Genomic DNA, 22,230 nt, shown 5'->3' with positions numbered 1-22,230 from the left:
ATATATATATATATATATATATATATATATATATTCTTAAAATGCTAACCCTAACCCGAAATTGGGTTAGGGTTGCATTTCTATATATTACACCTTATTTTATTTTATTTTATTTTTATCATATTATACCCTAACCCGTTTCGGGTTAGGGTTTATAACACCATTTTCTTTGTTTTTTTTGTTTTTTTTTTGAGTTTAGGGTGTGATTGCAGGTACGGAGGCGGAGAGGGTTTCATGTGGGGAGAGGCGGAGGAAGTGGGGAGGGGTTCCGGGCACCGCTATGCATACACACAGTGGCGGTGGCTATGTATACACACAGTGGCGGGCGCCGTTCACTGTGCGTAGCACAGTGGCGGCCGCAACCGCTCCACTGTGTTACACACAGTGCGGTGCCCTTCGGCGCCACCCACTGTGTGTAGCACAGTGGCTCGGCCGTGGCCGTCCACTGTGTTACACACAGTGGCCCGCGTTTGCCCATTTCCCCTTTTTTTTTTTTTTTAAAACAACATTTTAATATTTCGTGGGGGTAAAATTTATGTGATGTGATTTTTTTGAATATCAAATATATATATATATATATATATATATATATATATATATATATATTTTATATACGGTGCACAACATCTTATATGAATATGTAATATCCCCTTTTTTTTTTTCCTACGGGCATCCACAGAGTATATTTTTAGATGCAGAATATATATAATTAAGAAGTCTATTCTGCAATACTTTAATATGTTTTGTAATAGGGATGCACAGGATTCAGAATATATATCTTTTATTTCGTTGTTACAGGGGTATGCACATACAATAACTTATATATATATATTTATATATATATAGGTATATATTTTCAATATATATACTTATATACCTATAGATATATATATATATATGACTAAATGTTGAAGTAATAGGGCTAAAAACCCTTATATTGATTTAAGATTTTAACCATTTACATTATGTTTTTATTCTTCTAATAGCATTTAGAATAGGTCTTTTTTTTCTTTTATTTAATAGTCAAACATCCTACTTTCTACAGAAATAAAACAACACTAGTTCTCTTTTTTTTTTACAGACAGTATTCTAAACTATGCAAGTAAATAATGAAGAAATAAAACAATACTAGTTCTCTCTTTTTTTTTTACAGTCATAAAATAACAGTAATCTAAACTATGCAAGTAACCCATGAAACCTAATGCATTTTTCTTTTCCTTTCTTTAATATTGCAATAAATAAACAATTGAACAAACTAGGTTTAGATGTAGTCTACAGCAACACATTAGATATCATAATATAAATAAAAATTACATTGCTTTCCAGATTTTAAATTTACAATGACCCATATATAAAATGGGTAAATAGACTAATCAGCCTTTTCATTCCTAATCTTTGTGCAGAGGATAACTAAAAAAAAAAACCTAAAATTCTCTATTTACATTTTTTTTTTTTTGCTACCAATCATAAAAATTACATTTTCTTTTTGCTTTTTTGCTTTTAAATAGAAATCAGAAATCTAAATAAAAGTCTGCAACACAACAATCTGCAACTCCTAGTCTTTTTCCCAAGCCACCTGCAAGTAAAATTTAGGACTGTGACCATGGGATGCTCACCTCCCAGCCTAGGCTTACCAGAAGCCACCCCCGAGCTAGGAGAATCAAGACCTAGACGGGGTTACAACCAAGCAATACAACACAACAATAGGGCAAACACATAAACATACACCTTCCCATCCCAAGCTACACTTTCACCACATTTGTGGTGATCAATCTATGGGTGGAAGTGGACCAAGTACCATTGGGGAGACTGCAGCCAAAATATAACACAAGCCACCTCATGGCAACACAAAATACTCAACAGAATTCATCCCACACACCTTATGCCCCCCAAAGGCTCAAGGCCATTTCTCTCCCCTTATGACCCCCAAATGCATACACAAGGCTATGCAGCAAGGGTCACAAAGGACACCCTTGAGATCACTCTCCTTAAGGAGAGCCTCTCACCCAAGGCTGTCATGCTTCTTCCACCCCAAGATCATCCTACTCTCCCAAGAGTAAGAGATCTTGGACACTCCCCAAAAAACAAGAACACAAACAAAAAACAAACATAGAATGAAACTACACATTATTTTCTTCAACAACAATTTAAATAAACACTTTCTTTACAAGCATTTCTTTCCTTCAACAAAACAACATAACTAACATAAACAACATAAACAAGAGGAGATAAAAACCAACCTTATCCTGCCAATAGGTATGCTAAATTTAGTTGGAGATGAGCTGCCCAATCCACACAACTTTCTGCAATTCTTTGGCCCCCAAATTCCCTATTCCTAAAACTGGTTTTTCCTCCCAAGTTTTTCCAAAAATCTCCAAGGATGGAGAGTGGGTGATTAGCTCACTAAGCTTCCATTCTTAGCCTAAGAAGGCCTCTCTCACTCCTTCCAACCTCTTGGATAGAGTGAGAGATCCCCCATTGGGTTGGTCTTCCCTAGGTCTTACACACTCCCTAACCTAGGTGTCTAGAGAAGGGAAATGAAATGGGAAAGAGGGATTACTATCTCCGAGAAGGTTATCCTACCAAGGATGGCACTCCTATAGATGGAATTCGTCCATCTTGGGAAAGCCACTTTTTTTGGTGGTTAAACAAGTCCTAAGGGAAAGACACATGGCCAATTTTGGCCTTCACCCATAGGTACCCCATGAGGCCTAATAGAAAAGCTCTAAAATTGACTCTAGGAGTTGATTTGACCTTCAGAAAGTCCACCTGAAGTTAACCTACGGGTCAACTCTGAGTTGACCTTCCTTGTGGCTCACTAACCTAGATTTCTTGGTTCCTTCAAGGATAATTAGGAGATATAACAATTAACAAAAATAAAACTTTCCAAAAAGGTGACAAGACAATTTGCCAACACAACATACTACATAGGTGTCAAGTGACACTTCAACATAATTCCACATCACAATTACATACATGGCAATTGTCCCTAAAACAATTTAAACAATTCAATAATTACAATTTACACTCATGCAACATTTTACATTTATGAATAAAATACAATTCATACGGGGTGTTGTCTCTCCAAATAGACAACCCCTGGTTTTACTAACGCACATAGGCCTAGGCTTGATTCTCCCTAATATTTCCACGGTCACATGGATAATTTCCTGCACATCTCAATTTAAACATTAGTACCTCCCAAATAGCCTCATATAATATATAACACAAAATAAGAATACAATACATTCATTCTGCAAGGACTTGACATTATAAAATATGATTTGTCACAAATCAAAGCAATTTCATCATAATCCTCAAAATTTGATCCATCTACAAGATATGCGAACATTTTTCTAACATTATAACAAATCCTGAAATTCAGATAATAACCTACATCATCACATTATTACCCTAATCTAGAATCATATAATATTCTATAATCCACAAGGCATAGAAATGAAGCATCCATATATATCCATGTTACCAAAATCGTGGGACCATGTAAAGTTCTCTATCCATAATTTGTCAAAACTAGCATCCAAAATAGTTCCAAAATGAAAATAACTGAAGAGATAGGATGGGTCAGGGTAGGGCCTCACAATATGCCATGTCATCTTAAGACCAAAAGAGTAATAAAAAATCCATAAATCATCTCGAGACAACCCAATAATGTGTAGAGTACACGTTAGCATGATACCGGTCCATAACCTAGATATGTACCGGTCCTATTCTGGGTCCACCACGCCAAAGCAATGTCTTCAAATAGTTGAAGCACAATCAAAGAACATCTTCAACATCCTAAAATCCATGAAGAATTTGCACCAATACCAATTATGCATCCTCTCACAATTCCTCAATGAAAGCTTTGTCGATAAAGTCTTAAACCAGTGTCGGTAAGGGTTTACCAGAGTGTATGATAGCATCCAATTACCAAGCCAATACCAACTGGCCAAAACATGGTCATGGAGCATATAACACATGAAATCAAACATACTTCACTAATCCAAACATGCCAAAAGTGTCCAACAGATAGGCTCTTATGTCGATAACACTAGATCTTCTATCCGTAACCAAAACCTGTCTGTCAGTAACCATCTATAACAGCTAGTGTTGACATCAATGACAAACCATCAATGCAAAATATAATCAATTCATCCATAATGCCAACAAAAACATCTATCTATACCTCTCCTTCCCTATCTCATAGAATTATGATGCACAATATGCATAATAGGAGATAAGCACCACTTACCAATGATAGTTAATCCTTGTCATCTACATCCTGCAATGCATTCATGTGGCTTCCCTATTTGTGCAACATACCTTCAAATGGGAACATGTGATCCAGTTTGGGGCACACTCACTGTCAATCATCTCTTCACATGGTGACTACAACTCCATCCGATGGGAGTCCTATTGTTCAGCATCCACACAGCATACCACTGATGTGTACATTCTTCTCCTCTCATGTTGATGTGATATAGGTAACATTCTGCCTCTTCATTACAAACAACAACTCAATATCTTGTCCACTCATAGATGTCATCATGTACCATTTGTTATATCATACTTGTCTCATGTCCATTTCTTTCACACAAGTCGGACACTAACTTGTGTACCGGTGACTCAACTGTGACTCCAATGGTCATTATACTAAATGAAATTCTTCTTCTTTACTGGTGACCTGCAACACTCAGTTGACATCAATGATTTCATATCAACAATACTCCCATATTGGTTGTCCTTCTATATCTGTTGACATCAATGACAACAAAATACCAACAATCTTTCCCTTTGGCATTGATGCCAACACATGTAGTATTTGGCATACTACATAATCTCTCTCCTCCTTTGTGTGATCCATATCTTCCCCTTTGTATAATCCATGGATTCTCACACATGTACTATGCAGTATACTACATAATCTTTCTCCCACTTGGACAACAATGGAAAAGGGCACTATCAGGGTCTCTCATCTCCCTAGTCAAATATTTTTCTCCTCCTTTATCTTTATCGGATATATTTCCTCTTTTGATACCACTTGGTACAATTTCTCTAGTTGCAACCCTTGAGATGGAGAACTCAATCATCAACTAACAATAATTTCTCATAACCAAGTGTTTATGCAAACCGGAAACACATGCATATACAAGTGTGAAACCAATTGAAGACCCATGTGTCAATGAACAAAACTTACCTGTCAGTCAGATTGCATCATCTCACTTTTGATATGTAAAATTTATTCTCACCCCAATTAGTTCATATCAAGTGTTGAAGCCGACACTGATACCAATTGTTTCTTCTCTTGTGCAGGTAACTCTCCCTTTTTGCAAACAAGTCTTCTAGTGATCTAGTTATGAATTCAATTGAATACGCATTGAAATATCTCACAACCCCAGACACTTCCAAAAACACCATCACACCAATACAGACATTGACACTTGCACACCCTATGTGTCCAGTAAGTCTGATACACATCAAACAACATAGCCAGCAACTCCCCTTGAGTCATGCATATCTGGTCCATATTGTCAGTCAAGTCCAAAACTAAAGCTCCAATCTTCACCATATACCGGTTGAGCTGTGCATATGTGATCATCTAATGATATTTCAGCTCCATTATATCCACCACAGCCTATGACATGATCCTGGATGTACACAATACCATATAATATCATCATCATACCATGAAACAAACCGGTTAGCCCAAAAATATGCATGCCTACTATTAGGATTCCCATAGATACTGAGAGGGGGGTGGTGAATTAGTATCTGACCGGTAATGAAATTTTCTTAAAACTAAATATGCAGAATATAAAGTAACAGTATACCGGTATGCAAGAATTAATGCAAATAACAGAATCAAAAACATCCACATGAAAAGAACACCATAACACAAGATGTTTAACGAGGAAACCTGGTGTGGGAAAAACCTCGGTGGGATTTGTGACCCACAATATTCACTTACTGGCCAATAAGAGAATATTACTTACAATAGGGGCCTGCACATGCAGGAAGGCCAACTGCCTAGAGCTCACTGCTCAATAAGAAGTCACACTGACTTACAATGAGGATTATGCAAATCCAATAATCTATATAGCTTTACAATAGCATCTTCAATGCCAGATTCAGTACCAGTTCTTTCTCTGTTCTTTACATATACCCTTGACCTACAATTCGCACATTAGGTCTGCCTTGTAATTTATTTATACTTCCTATCCATTTCCTACAAATGCCTACAATGATCTCTTTTATATACAAGAGTCATTTTACAATTTGCCAAGTCGGCTTACAATGATAAACAAAATATTACATATCAAAAATCCTATTGGCCTCTGTGTCGGTGTACGTCTTCTGTGCCGATGCCGGTGTAGATTGATTTGGTTGATGTCGGTGCACTGTTTTGTTTGAGTAATGCTTTGTCAGTATAATGTCTTGCTGGTGCCATAGGATTGCAAGGTTGCTTGAGTAATGCTTTGCTGGTGCCATAGGATTGCAAGGTTTCCTGAGTAATGCTTTTCCGGTGCCATAGGATTGCAAGGTTGCCATCAATGACAAAAGCTTCAATCACACACAATGCCTCATTGGAGTGTCCATATGCCAACAATCTCCCCCTTTGGCATTGATGGCAACACTCATGAGAAATTTCAAAAATATATCCAAAAATGTGTAGACCAAAAAATGTTACCAAAAATGTGAGAGCTCCCCCTGAGCATGTGATCCCTGTGTTTTGAATTTTCTCATCTACTACTCCCCCTTTGGCATCAATGACAAAGGTTAGTGGATTTTGTAGTTGTACAAATTCATAACCTCAATCTTGTAGTTGGGTGGTTATTATCTGAAGAATATCTCCCAAAATTAAGTTTATGCCATCCATAAACTTCTTGCTCTCCTTTATTGCTATCTCAGTTCTATATACTGTACCGGTGAGATGTTGCAAGTGGTCTGCCAGTGTTTTGCTACCCTGTGTTAGTGCCTCTAAGATTTCCTTTCATAGAGATGCTAAATAGTCCAATCTTGGACTTAGTTTAGATCTCAAGAATTTTGCTTTGTTTATTATTTTCTCTTTCTCTCTTTCTAATTTGAGCAATTCTTCCTCAAAATTTGTTATCTTTTCCTCAAAAACTGATAATGTATCGGGTGAGTTAACAAAATTATCAGCAAGTTTATTGATCTCTTCCTATACCTTGCTCATTTTTTTATCTACATCCATGGTCAAAAAGTTTATCTTATAGGTGTCTTTGTATAGAGTTTTGTACTCTTTCAATAAATTGCATAGTTCTGGTAGAAGTGTGTCAAATTCCTTGTTACACTTCCTTATTCCTTCCTCAAAGAATTTTTGTTTCTCTTTTTCTACACTTTCCTTTACAGCTTCTACCTTTGTTTGCTCAAAATTTCCAAAAATATATTTACAAAGTGTATCCAACTGGCCTAAAGAATCTTTGTTGGCTATATTACAATTGGGAGCTATTGATTTCAAAACTGGAATTGAATCATCTATCGCTTTATAGGCTTGTTAGCTATAATCAGTTATTTTCTTGATAGATTCAAGAAATACCTCTATTACATTTGATGGTGACCCAATAAACTGAGTGCCGGTGGAAGTGGCCATGCTGGTATTGACCTCTGGTAGGTCTGTTTGTGTCTCCATCTCTTTAAGCATAGTTTTTCCTACATCATTTCTTACCGGTGGCATCTGTTCTAGAGACTTTATCTCTATTGGTTGCTCTGTTTGTGTTCCAGATTCCATCTTTTTCTCTAAATCTACTACCGGTTGCTCTTTGTTTCCTGTTGCCGGTTGCTCTTTGTTTCCTGTTGCCAGTTGCTCTTTGTTATCAGATTTATCTGTGGTATCCTTATCTACCACTATGTTGATTTTTTGAGTATCAACATTCATAGTATATAGGACTTCAGGATTAGGATTATTATCCTCTATGTCCATGCTCTCAGCTGTCGGTTGATCTTCTATAGTTGTTGTTTTTACCAGTGGAGTATTTAAAGGAGGTGGGGGTAAGTTGTCTCTAATCTTGATACTTGGTGGTCCACCAACTTTACCTTTCCCTTTGTCCTTTTGATATACCAGAATGGGCTTGGGATTCCTATATTCTTCTTGTTTTTCTTTTTCAACCAAGAATGTATCCCAACCATCTTCTGTTTCCTTTGAAACTTCAGTAACTCTACCTGCCATTAGTGATATTTGTCGATGTGTAGTGGAAAAAACTGTCTGGTTGGCCTGAGCTATCAAATCATCAATTTCCTTAGGTGAGTTGACCGAGCATAGTGCAAGTAATTTTTCTATTTTAATTTTCTTATCCAACTCAACTATTCCTTGCCTTCTAGCCTCAAGTCTTTTATATAATTAATCAGGAATTTCATTTAGGACTTGCATCAAAAACTTTTTATACATGTTCATGTGTAATATAACACTCTCCTCGACTTGTCCTTTCTCATCATCGTATAGGGTGTCATAGATTTTCCCTATATTTTTCAATTTACCTTCCTCTATGATCTCATTCAGTAATATGTCAAAAGGGGCCAAGTCAGTGTTTGTCTTCTTCTTCTTTTTGGGGGTCAACTTTTTCTTAGGTGTGGCTTTCTTGACTGGAGACCTCATAGCTTGTTGCTTATGTCTTGTCCTTCTAGGTGAAGGAGTGGATACTGGTGAGGGGTCTCTTTTCCTAACAACTCTTTTGAAAGTTGCTGGCATATCTCCTTCTGAGGAGGTATCTATCGGTGATAGATGAGTTTCAGGCTGTTGGGCTGCCAACTCTTCTTCTGTTATGCCGGTTTTCTTTAATACATCTTCTTTTATGGCTTTTTCTTGTATGGTTCCTTTCCTCACAAATGCCTCAACTTTCTTTACTCTCTTTTTAGATTGAATTTGACTTTCGATGGTCTCAGCACTACCAAATACTTCTTCCTTTGGTTCATTGGGGGCTTCCAGAAGTGCTTTGGCATAAGTTTCCACTATGTGGTCATCTGTTTCATACCCCATCTTTGTAACCCAGATTGTTCTTGGGATGACTGCTTCCATCCAGATCTCATCCTTTTTTATTACAAAACATATATCATCCTTGTATTTGTCGACAATTCCCTATGATAGTCTGATTCTTTTATTCATTTTGACTTTTAGTGCTTGAAAATATTCATTGATATTCTTTTCTCTGTTTTCACCCATGTTGTTGAATAAGTCAGACAATTGTCTTCCTACCAGTATGTCAAATCCAAAATCCTTGTAGCCTATACCGGGAGCCTATTTGGTTATATGTAGCATTAAGTATACAAATAAATTTCCAAATCTAAAGGTTCCTTTCTTATCCTTCTTGATTTTTGCCAAATTGTCAATTAACTCATCTTTTAACCATTCACAGATATCAATTTTCACATTGTCCTTAACCATGTCATAAGCACTCTTTATGCATAAACTGGAAATAGAGTTAAGCTTATTTGCAAAAGTTGCTTTGTAACCTAGAATCATGCTAACAAATCTAACATTTGTATTGGTCACATCATTAACCCTCAATGATCTCTTGTCGGATGTTGCATTAGTTAAGTTTGTTACCAAGTCATTGGAGACCTTCTTGGTTTTGTCGGGTCTGGTACCAGTGGAGGGTAACCCTGTCACTGCTTTCACAGCTACCTTTGTAATTTTATGCACTGAATCAAGCCAAAAGAATGAGCCATGTACCCTTCTTAGAACTATCCTAACCACTTCCTTGGGAAATTTAGGAATGCAGAGGATTTCAGTGAATCCTAGGGTTTCAACAATTTTATGTTCAGGTTTCACATTTCTGGCATTGTCACATATAACAGATTTATACATGTTTTTAATTTCTTCATCACCTAATTCCTCTATGTTGCAATGAATATACATTCTAGGGTCTTCTGCATAAACAACACCCTTTGGAATTTTTGAAAAAGCACCTATGTTGTCATCTTTCTTAGCTACCTCGGGAACTAGCTGAAACACGGGCCTAGGTCATTTTATAACTTCGACTATTGTAGGGTTTGCTATGAATTCAGGTGCAGAGGAGGATGTCATGATGATAAATACCTTTTTCTACCTTTGGATGGATTGATTGCTGAAGTGCTTTGCCTCTTTGCTCGGAATGCCTTATCTCAGAAATCTTCGCGCTCTCTGAAAGTTTGAATTCACGGTGAAATGAAATGGAGCCAAAAACCTTATTTTATAAAGTCTTTTTTGCTACCTACCACATTAATTGTTTGTCAGCAATGTATTAACTCAACTTTATTTGTCGGTAATGAAGGATTTTCAACTTCTTTTCTCTAACCGAGGGAACAATAGCACATGTGTCATTAAATTGCCAAACCCTCAAGATAATTTTCTTCAATTTGATGAAGAACATCCTACTGGTGGAGAATTGCTCTGTCTTGCCGGTGGAGCATCATATTGTCCTATCGGTGAAGCATTTGTCGGTTCTATCGATGGAGGAGTAACCCCAATATTTAGATCACCTTTTCTAATCCATTGCTTTGAAAATTCTTGCTTAACCTCTTCAACCTTTTCCTTACCTTTCAAGCTAGTACTTTTGTTATCTACCGGTGTACCTTTACTTCTACAAAATTTAGCAATATGACCAATCTTGTTACATGCATAACAAGTTACATTATTTTTCTGAATAGCTTTCCCATAACCTATGTCGGTTTGTGTTCTGCATTTATTTGATAAATGACCAAATCTTCCACAAACATAACATCTTACATTCATTATGCAATTTTCAGAGTTATGACCTTATGACCAATTTTGTTGCATTTGGTGCATTGATAGGTGGGAGGATTGATGTTTTGATAATTCCTAGATCTACATTCATTCGCCCTATGACCATATTTATTATAGTTAAAGCATTTTCCATTGAATTTGTAAGTATTAGAAGCTCTAACCGGTTTGCTGTGATCCTGGGTATTTGCAGTACCAGAGCTTTCTCCAACTTCAAATCCAATTCCAGAAGTGTCACCTTTGGGTTTTTGATTCTTCAATAAGGTACCAAGTTCTTCTAAGCTTTTCTTGAATTTTTCTTTGTGTTGATTTGCAGTTTCCAATTCCCTTTCCAAGATCTCTTTTTGTCTCATTAGTTCATTCGAGTCATTCTGAGTATGCATCAGATCTGTCTTCAACATTTCATTTTCATAGCTAAGTCTTGTGTTCTCATTTGCTGCATCACTTAGTCTTCTGGTCAATTCTTCTTCATTTTTCTTTCTGTCCTCAATCTCTTTGCAAAATCTCATAGTCATATCCTGCATTTCATTTTTTGTTGTCATGATCTCTTGTTTCAATTTGCTTATCATATCATTTAGTGATTCCTTTTCATCATTCTCATTTTGCAATTTTTCACAAAGTTCTCTTCTCTTGTTTCTTGTAACAGAAAGATTTTCTTGAAGTGCCTGAATAATGTCCTAAGCTGCTTTTAAATCATCTTCTAATTTGATATTTTTCAACTTCTCTAAATCATAGTCAGTAAGAGCTCCTTCAAGTTGCTTCATCAGATTTTCCATCTTTACCGATGTCAAGATCTTCCTCAAGTTGTTAGGCTTCTAAAAATAGAGGACAAGGCTCTGATACCAATTGTTAGGGTTCCCACAGATACTGAGAGGGGGGGGGGCTGAATCAGTATCTGACCGGTAATGAAATTTTCTTAAAACTGAATATGCAGAATATAAAGTAACAGTATACCGATATGCAAGAATTAATGCAAATAACAGAATCAAAAACATCCACATGAAAAGAACACCATAACACAAGATGTTTAATGAGGAAACTCGATGTGGGAAAAACCTCGGTAGGATTTGTGACCCACAATATTCACTTACTAGCCAATAAGAGAATATTACTTACAATAGGGGCCTGCACATGCAGGAAGGCCAACTGCCTAGAGCTCACTGCTCAATAAGAAGTCACACTGACTTACAATGAGGATTATGCAAATCCAATAATCTGTACTGCTTTACAATAGCATCTTCAATGCTAGATTCAGTACCGGTTCTTGCTCTATTCTTTATATATACCCTTGACCTACAATTCGCACATTAGGTCTGCCTTATAATTTATTTATACTTCCTATCCATATCCTACAAATGCCTACAATGATCTCTTTTATATACAAGAGTCATTTTACAATTTGCCAAGTCGGCTTACAATGATAAACAAAATATTACATATCAAAAATCCTGTCAGCCTCTATGCCGGTATACATATTTCCTTTTGTGCCGGTGTACATCTTCTGTGCCGGTGCCAGTGTAGATTGATTTTGTTGATGTCGGTGCACTGTTTTGTTTGAGTAATGCTTTGCTGGTATAATGTCTTGTCGGTGCCATAGGATTGTAAGGTTGCCTGAGTAATGCTTTTTTGGTGCCATAGGATTGCAAGGTTGCTTGAGTAATGCTTTGTCGGTGCCATAGGATTGCAAGGTTGCCTAAGGAATGCTTTTCTAGTGCCATAGGATTGCAAGGTTGCCATCAATGACAAAACCTTCAATCACACACAATGTCTCATTGGAGTGTCCATATGCCAACACCTACATGATCAACAACCGAACCAACATATGGCATCTAGGTATTCATCAACACCACTTGAGATATAACTTACCATTCCATGTTATTGGGGCTAATGCAATGATCTCCAACCTCATTGTAATACATAACCTGCAAGTACCTGTTATCATTCATGATGGTAACATTCTACACATACCAGTTTCCTGTACTGGTCCATCACCACTATCAAAGCACCTTCCTATAACTCCTAACATCCTATGTCACTTTGCATATGATTCCAATTTTTAATCTCCATCTAATGACACATGCAGTAGTGATCCAACTCTGATCTATAGGTGTGTAGCCAAGACAACCACTACACACACTTATCTTCTCATTTTCATCCTTCATACCGATAGCATCTTGTTCTTCCATGTCTCCTCCTTCACTGAGGGGGTGGATGATAAGTTTAGTGTATTACTCCCCCTAAGGTCCTGCATCTCCTTCAAGCCTTAGGATATATCACATGTGCATTAAATTCACATTGCCAGTCCATGGTTGCATCCTCTTGCTTCTTCCTCCATTCCTACTTGGTCTCACTCTTCTTCCCATTTTCAGTCTTGGGAGCAAGTCTTTCCTTCTTCTATTGGTGTGTCCTTTAATTTCTAGACTTTGCTGCATAACTAGAAGTAGTGCTATAGTAGCACACATCATCCATGCCAATATCATGATTGGGGAACCTTTTAACAAGTTGGTTAGACTATCTTCTTTTGGTTATCCCATAGTATCCTGCTATCGGAACTGGTGGACCACTTGAACTTATAGGAACAAAAACTCTTCTACTTTTGTTCCATGCAACATTTTGTCTCTCATATGCTCTATATCCATTTTTTATGTTGAGCATAGCTACTACACCGGTAGTCATGTGACTGCAAGTTCATCCTTCTGCAGTTATGACTTTTATGGCTAAGGCCATTACACTTCCAATAGATGATATTATTGTTTCTAGGAAGCACATACTGTCTATTCCTAGAATTCATTTTGCATTCATCTACCTTATGGCAGTGTTATTTGCATGAAAATGGTAACCGAGGAAGGAAGACTTATTACTTACAAATTTATTTTGCCAAACATGAGGTGATCTTACTGGTCTGGCATCTACCTTTCTGCTTCTCCAGGGATGGATCCTGAGTTGTTCATGCTCTCCAGATATTCCATCTGATCCCTTCTTCTTCTACACTTGTCTTTTCTTGGTGGCAACAACATTTCTTTGTCTTCTACCGGTGGGAGGTCTTCTAGGTTGTCTTCTTGTATTCGTTCCTTTGGTAAAGCTATCTTCTCCTAGCTTCCCTTTTGCTTTGAGATCTGTAGTGTTCCTCCTTTTTGCACCCATCTTTCTGTTCATATTATCACTGATTGTGTTGGTATTTTGGATATGTTGATATGGTTTTGTCATTGATGTCAACACTTGTCAACACTTGAGAACACTTAGAGATCTTTGGTTATGTTCACCGACATGTTTAATGACTTATGCATAGTCACCGCTATCTGGTTCACCGGCAGGATTATATTGTTCACCAGCACTAAGGATGATCTGTTATCATCTGATGATTACTTGGTTATGTTGAAGACATCATTTGGACCCTTAGTCTTGGTGATTTTCTCATTGGTCTAATCGAGTTTGTGTACTTGTTGTTACCGGTAAATAGGTCCAGGATATGCACCGGAAAGCTTATCTATTCCAAATCAGCATGACACATCATGAATATGATTTATTATTATTGTAAATGCATTGAGCCAACATCATGCATCACATATTGATTCATTTGTAATTAATTTTATTGTAATATCTTAGTGAGTCGACCTACTCATTTGGTCTTAGGTTTTGGTATATATGTAAGATCTCATTTATGATATTGTGTGGAAGTATGGAAAAGGATTCCAATAAGGTATATGCGAATATAAGTAGAGCTATACACACAGACATCATTCAAGATTGAAGGAAGGTTTAAAGAAGGAAAATCAGAGCTTAACCAATACTGAATCTAGCATATGAAGATATTATTTTGAGCAGTACATTATCATTGGATTTAACCATCCAATTGTAGTCAGTGTGACTCCCATTTTGTGATTGAGCAGTGAGCTCTAGGCAGTTGGCCTTTCTGCATGTGCAAACTCCATATTGTACACACATATTATTTGTAGTAGTATCATCTAATTGTGGGTAAGGTTTCCCATCATGGTTTTTCCCCTTACAAGGTTTCCACATATAAATAACTATGTTATGTGTTGTGTATGTTATTTGTCTTTCTGTTTCATCCATTAAACTTTACCGATACTGCAGTTAATTGTTAAACTATCTACTAATATTAAAGTTTGGTTTACCGGTATTAAGAATTAAGTTTGGTTAAGTTATTTTTAGTTTGTATTTATTGGACAAATGATTCACCCCCCCCCCCTCCAATTTCATCTGGGACCTAACAATTGGTATTAGAGCTTAGTCCTATTTTTGCAGAAGTTTAACAACTTGAGGAGATCCAATGTCTACTAACTATTTTAGGAAGGATAGTCTGAAGCTTGATGGAACCAACTATAGCATATGGAAGATCAGGATGGAGACACATCTAAATTGCATTCGAAAGGACATATGGGATGTTACAAAGAATGGCTATGATTTTCCTACTCAAGGTCAACCTATTCCACCAACCTTGGCTAAAGATGAGGAAAATGATTGCAAAGCAAGAGAAGCACTTTTGAGCGCATTGTTAGATTAGCAAATCATGGGATTATCAGATAGATCTACTGCTAAAGCTATTTGGGATAAATTGGAGACATTGAATGAAGGTGATACCATAGTCAAAATTGCAAAACCGGAATGCTTCTGGGTCAGGTATGAAAATCTGAAAATGGAAGAAGATGAAAGGATTTATGCTTTTATGGAAAGAGTCAATGAAATTGTTTTGGGTATACAATGTTGTGGAGGAACCTTATGTGAAGATGAAATTGTTTCTAAAGTTTTAAGAGCTTTTCCACTGGCATATAAAATGAAAGTTACTGCTATAAATGAATTGAGAACAATGCCTAATACATCAATATCTAGAGACACTTTGGTTGGAAAACTTTCATCTTTTGAACTTGAGGAATTTGGTCCTATTGCTACTATTAAGACATATTTAGCTTTCAAAGCATCATCATCATCTGCAGCATCATCATCATCATCTGAGAAATCTGATTGGAAAGCCTTTTATGTAAGAGATCTTGAAGAAATTAGAAAGGAGAATGAAGAACTGGAAGAGCTTGAAGCACTATTTGCAAGGAAAATGCCTAAAGGTCCAGTTGGAAGTAAGTATGAAGGTAAAGCACCATTCAAATGTTTTAACTGCAATAAGATTGGTCATATGGCTTCTAGGTGTCCCGATAGACATGCAAGATTAAAAGAAGAAGCTAAAATAACATGCAAGCCTAACCCTGAATATCAAAGGTACAAATTTAAGAAGAATAGAGACAAATCATGTTACTATGCTGATGAAGGAGTTACTGATGATTTTGATAAGGAATTGACAGACAATGGATGGGCTTTTTTTGCTATAACAGAAGATAAACCGACACCTACTATTCAATCGGTAGAGCAGGTCCTGGCAGCTAAAATTGAAGATAAGGATGAATGGATTATTGATTCCGGATGTTCACATAATATGATTGGTAATAAGAGTAAATTCTTAACCTTTCAGGAATACAATGGAGGTCTAGTAATATTTGGAGATGACAAAGCTTGTTTGATCAGAGAAAAAGGCACTATATCTTTTGATGGTAAGCATAATACTGATAATGTTTACTTTGTTGAAGGTTTGAAGCATAATCTTTTGAGTGTTGGTCAATTAGTTGAAAAGGGATTTCAATTACAATTCAAGAATGGTAAATGCAAAATCATGAATAGAACTGGTTAAGAAATTGCAACCGATAATCAAACTAGAGGTAATATCTTTCATTTGAATAACAATGAGAAGACATGCTTGATTGCACATATTGATGAAAGTTGGTTATGGCATAAGAGACTGTGTCATGTCAATTTTGATTGCATTGTGAAAATCAGTACAACTAAGGCAGTAAGAGATTTACCTAAGATTATTAAGCCTCACAATCTGGTATGTAAGGAATGTCAATTTGGAAAGCAAGTTAGAGCATCTGTTAAGAGTATACCAAAAAAATCCAATAATGTTCTTGACTTAATTCATACTGATTTATGTGGTCCAGCAAGAACTAGAAGTTTACAAGGAGATAGATATTTTATGCTAATCATTGATAACTATTCTAGAATGTGTTGGGTTACTTTTCTCACGAAGAAATCAGAAGCTTTTGGCAAGTTCAAACTATTCAAGGTCATGGTAGAGAATGAAACTGGTAAGAAAATCAAATGCTTGAGATCAGATCAAGGAGGTGAATTCATATCTAAGGAATTTAATACATTCTGTGAAGTGAATAGAATTAAAAGATAGTTCACATCTAAGGAATTTAATACATTCTGTGAAGTGAATGGAATTATCAGCACCTCGGACACCCCAGTAGAATAGAGTTGTGGAAAGAAAGAACATAACTATTTTGTATGCAGATAGAAGCATGATATCATAAGAAAACCTACCTCATGTGTATTGGAGAGAAGTAGTCAATACAGTTGTTTATAAATTCAACAGAGTTCACATCAAAAGAGAAATCGGTAAGACCCCTCATGAACTATGGTTTGGTAATACTCCTACTCTTAAATTTTTCATGATATTTGGAAGTAAATGTTATATTAGAAGAGATGAGTATATTGGCAAATTTGATCCTAGAAGTGATGAAGGAATATTTCTTGGTTATTCATCTAAGAGCAAGGCATATAGATGTTTTAATAAGAGATTGTAGAAAATCATTGAAAGTGAAAATGTGAAGATTGATGAATAGTTTAGAAGGTCTATAGACTCTGAACCAATAGTTGAGATAATCACAAATGAACCTACTATGAGCACACCAGTACAAAATGTTGATCCAGTCACACCGACATCATCTAAGAATTACAGAGTGACTGAAGAACAACAAGTAAAAACACCCCAGTATGTAATATTGAATCACTCTGAAAATCAGATAATTGGGAACAATTATCAAGGAGTTATGACTAGAGGAAGACTGACAAATGAAGAGGTATGTCTTATTTCTCAAATTATACCAGCAACTATTAATGAGGCATGTGAAGATAAACACTGGATTAAAACTATGGAAGATGAATTGGAACAAATTGAAAAGAATAACACATGGACATTAGTTCCCCGGCCTAAAGACAAAAATGTAATTGGAACTAAATGGGTATTCAAAAATAAACTTAATGAAGATGGTAAGGTAATCAGAAACAAAGCAAGATTAGTGTGTAAGGGATATTCACAGAAAGAAGGAATTGATTACAATGAAACCTTTGCACCGATAGCTAGAATTGAGGCAGTTAGATTATTCTTAACTTTTGCAGCACACAAGAACTATAAAGTATATCAAATGGATGTTAAATGTGCATTTCTGAATGGTGATCTTGAAGAAGAAGTTTACATTGAACAACCTAATGGATTTTCATTGACAGATGACAAAGATATGGTTTGCAAGTTAAGGAAAGCTTTATATGGACTAAAGCAAGCTCCTAGAGCTTGGTATGCTAGATTGGACAAATATCTTGTGAAGATTGGTTTCACTAAAGGTAATGCTGACAACAATCTATATTACAAAGTAACTAATGATGACATCTTGGTTATTGAAGTTTTTTTTTATATAACTTTGGAGGAGAAGATGGATTGTGTAAAGACTTTTCTAATAAGATGCGTGAGGAATTTGAAATGTCTATGATTGGAGAGATAAAATTCTTTTTAGGATTGCAGATTTAATAGACTGATAAAGGTATATTCATAAATCAATCAGAGTACTTGAAGGAATTACTTAATAAATTTAGCATGGAAAACTCTAAACTGGTAAGCACACCTATGACTACAACTGATAAGCTATCCTTGAAGGATGAATCAACACCTGGTAATCTGACTAGGTACAAGTCTATGATAGGAGGTTTATTGTATTTGACACAAACAAGACCTTATATTATGAATGCAGTATGTATTGTTTCAATATTTTAGAGTAATCCTAAGGAAAATCATGAATCAGCAGTGAAAAGGATTTTCTGGTATCTACAAGGCACAAAACATCTTGGTTTATGGTATCCTAGAGATGAAAATTTTGTTTTGTGTGCATACACAGATGAAAATTGGGCAGGAGATGTAGATGACAAGTAAAAGAACCACCAGCAGAGAATTCTTTCTTGGTAGCAAATTAATCTCTTGGTTGAGCAAGAAACAAAGTTTCACATCACTATCAACAACAAAATTAGAATATGTTGCAGCAGCAACTAATTGTACACAGGTATTATGGATTAAAAAAATGTTGAAGGACATAATGGTAAAATGCAAGGAACCTATAATGATTTATTGTGATAATATGGTAGCAATTGATATATCCAAGAATCTGGTATTTCACTCAAAAACTAAACATGTTTTTATCAAATTCAATTTTCTGAAAGAGATTGTTGAAGCACAAGAAGTGAAATTGGTTTATGTAAATACTAAAGAGTAGATTGCAGATATATTTACTAAACCTTTTCCTATGGAAACTTTTGAATATGTAAGAAAGCAGCTTGGAGTTATACCCTCACCGGTAGAAACTTAGACAGTTGATGATTGTCATCAATCGGCAGAATTAACAAAGAAATCTTTTTTCTGGTTTTGATGAGGAGAGCTACTTCTCAGGGAGAGTAGTTGGATAAATTGATCAATTGGTATTTTGTGATAAGTTCTTTGAACTAATTGTATTTGGTTTTGTATTGCTTTGGCATTTGATGTCAAAGGGGGAGAGATATCTATGGAAAAACACTTTATCTTTTGGGGAGAGATTATTCCTAGGGGGAGAGATATTATGTATTTTGATTTCTGGTTAATGATCTCTTTGGGAGATTGTTGGTTTTTGGTTTTTGGCATTTTTGCTTTGACACTTAGATGGTTTTTCCATCTTGTGTTGCCATCAATTCCAAAGGGGGAGATTGTTTGTATTTTGGATATGTTGATATGGTTTTGTTATTGATGTCAACACTTGTCAACACTTGAGAACACTTAGAGATCTTTGGTTATGTTCACCGACATGTTCAGTGACTTATGCACAGTCACCAGTATCTGGTTCACCGGTAGGATTATATTGTTCACTGACACTAAGGATGATTTGTTATCATATAGATATTACTTGGTTATGTCAAAGACATCATTTGGACACTTGGTCTTGGTGATTTGTTGATTGGTCTAATCGGGTTTGCATATTTGTTGTTACCAGCAAATAGGTCCAGGATATGCACCGACAAGCTTATCTATTCCAGATCAACATGGCACATCATGAAGATGATTTATTATTATTGTAAATGCATTGAGCTGACATCATGCATCACATATTGATTCATTTGTAATTGATTTTATTGTAATATCTTACTGAGCCAACCTACTCATTTGGTCTTAGGTTCTGATATATATGTAAGATCTCATTTATGAGATTGTGTGGAAGTGTGGAAAAGGATTGTAATAAGGTATATGAAAATATAAGTAGAGCTATACACATAGACATCATTCAAGATTGAAGGAAGGTTTGAAGAAGGCAAATCAGAGCTTAACCAGTACTGATCCAACATATGAAGATGTTATTTTGAGTAATGAGCTCTAGGCAGTTGGCCTTTCTGCATGTGCAGACTCCATATTGTACACACATACTATCTGCAGTAGTATCATCTGATTGTGGGTAAGGTTTCCCACTGTGGTTTTTTCCCTTATAGGGTTTCCACATACAAATAACTGTGTTATGTGTTGTGTATGTTATTTGTCTTTTTGTTTCATTCATTAAACTTTACCGATATTGCAATTAACTATTAAACTGTCTACCATCATTAAAGTTTGGTTTACCGGTATTAAGCATTAAGTTTGGTTAAGTTAGTTTTGGTTTGTGTTTATTGGACAACTGATTCACCCCCCCACCCTCTCAGGTGCCTTCAAGACCTAACAAATTGTAGTTAGATCAATCTTCTTCCTTGGAGCATATCTAATTGTAAAGGTTTGTTCCTTGCCTTTTCCATTCAAGGAGACAAACTGAATGTCCTTGTGTGGGAAATTATTTCTTGTGGAGAATTCACTATTACCACATCCCAATCCACTGACATCCTTGGAGTTATTCTATTGGCTTAACATCTTACCCAATGCTTCAGTGCCACCATTATATTTGTTTCTCAATTTGAGCTCTTCCTGGCACTTTTCAATCTCTAATGTGAGTTTCTCCATTTTACTTTTAGTCTCCACTTCTTGTTTTAACTCCTTGCACCTAAACCTGTTATCATCAACATCTAATTTTGGTTCTTCATTCATCTTTCTAGCATCATTAACTTGTGCTTTCAAATTAGAAATAGCTTGCTCTAATTCTTGAATACTATTGACCAACCAGTTTTGTTCCACAATAGAAGCATTCTTGAACATCTTGTATTCTTTCCTTAGATTCTCCATATCTTCTTTTAGCTTGTGAAATTCTTTTTCTTTTATCTTCACTTCTTCCTGTACCTCCTCACACCTTTTCTCTTTGGCTTACAAGACTAATTTCAAATCACCAACCATTATTTTTGCCTCTTCTAGTTGAGTGGTCAATAAACTAACCTTTTCGTTGGATTCTTCAAGGCAATTTCTCAACTGGCTACATTCTTCATGAACTATTTTCTTATAATTTTTAAATTCATTTCTAACATTTTTCAGTTCATCAAGGGCATTTAGGAATTCACCTTCTAGATCAAATTCTCCCTCAACTTCTTCTTCATCTTCTTCATCACTCTCAAATAGATCTTGCCGATGAGATTCATCTGCATTATAACTTTGAGATGTGTGCATCTCACTTTCTATCTCTTGTGCCATGAGGAGATGAGTTTCCTCATCATCACTACTACAATAGCTAACTGATCTGCCTTCAATACTTACACATATATTTGTTGTATTTAATTTCTTGTTTTCACAAACTAATCCTGTAGTTGCAGGCTCATTCCCATATAGCTTCTTTAATCTATCCCACAAATTTTTTACAAATCTACACTTACCCACCTACAAAGTAACATCACTAGATAGTCCACTGAATATGGCCTTCATTGCTTCTTCATTGCACCGGTTTCTTCTTTCTACATCAACACTGATGGGAGGACTGACTAGACTAGGGTGACCATTTACAACTAGCATCCAAACATCAAACCCTAAGGAGGACAGGTAGACTTCCATTCTATGACTCCAAATAGAATAGTTTGAACCATTAAACACAAGAGCAGGGTTTTATACTAAATAGACCATTTGTATCCTTAAGCCAGAATCTACCCAAGCTAGAGAAATCTTATCAATCGGGAACCTAGGCTCTGATACCAATTGTTAGACACAATGCACCACTGAGAGGGGGCTGAATCCATGGTTCTCAATCTTTTCCCTTTGACTGTCCTATGTGTGTATACCGGTTCTCAGATCTAACTCTGTTCGTATTATGGATGACTTTGTCATGTGATGCATTGGTTTTGTCATTGATGTCAACACTTATCTTTCTAGAGGTCTACATTTTTTATTTGCCACTTTGGTTATATCAGTTTGTTGTTGAACCAGCACATTGTAGTCTCGGTATGGA

General features: G+C 36.1%; 1 protein-coding gene across 1 annotated transcript; it reads right to left on the bottom strand.

Annotated features, from left to right (window-relative positions):
• Positions 1–20,762: 20,762 nt before the first annotated feature.
• LOC131873952 (uncharacterized) lies at positions 20,763–21,461 on the bottom strand. Its single transcript, XM_059217136.1, has 2 exons — positions 21,234–21,461; positions 20,763–21,134 (listed from the first exon to the last, which is right to left on the bottom strand). Exons 1-2 carry the CDS (start codon positions 21,459–21,461, stop codon positions 20,763–20,765), a joined length of 600 nt encoding a protein of 199 aa, XP_059073119.1.
• Positions 21,462–22,230: the final 769 nt, after the last annotated feature.

Source organism: Cryptomeria japonica, chromosome 3, assembly GCF_030272615.1.
Source record: "Cryptomeria japonica chromosome 3, Sugi_1.0, whole genome shotgun sequence".
Lineage (NCBI taxonomy): Eukaryota > Viridiplantae > Streptophyta > Pinopsida > Cupressales > Cupressaceae > Cryptomeria > Cryptomeria japonica.
The sequence above is the reverse complement of the archived record's forward strand: the minus strand, read 5'-3'. Positions and strand labels throughout refer to the sequence as shown.

Coding starts and splice junctions, on each gene's coding strand:
- LOC131873952 (XM_059217136.1), bottom strand. CDS start 21,461: ATGCACACATCTCAAAGTTATAATGCAGATGAATCTCATCGGCAAGAT. Junction 21,135..21,233: donor TTGAAGAATCCAACGAAAAG/GTTAGTTTATTG, acceptor GAGGAGGTACAG/GAAGAAGTGAAGATAAAAGA.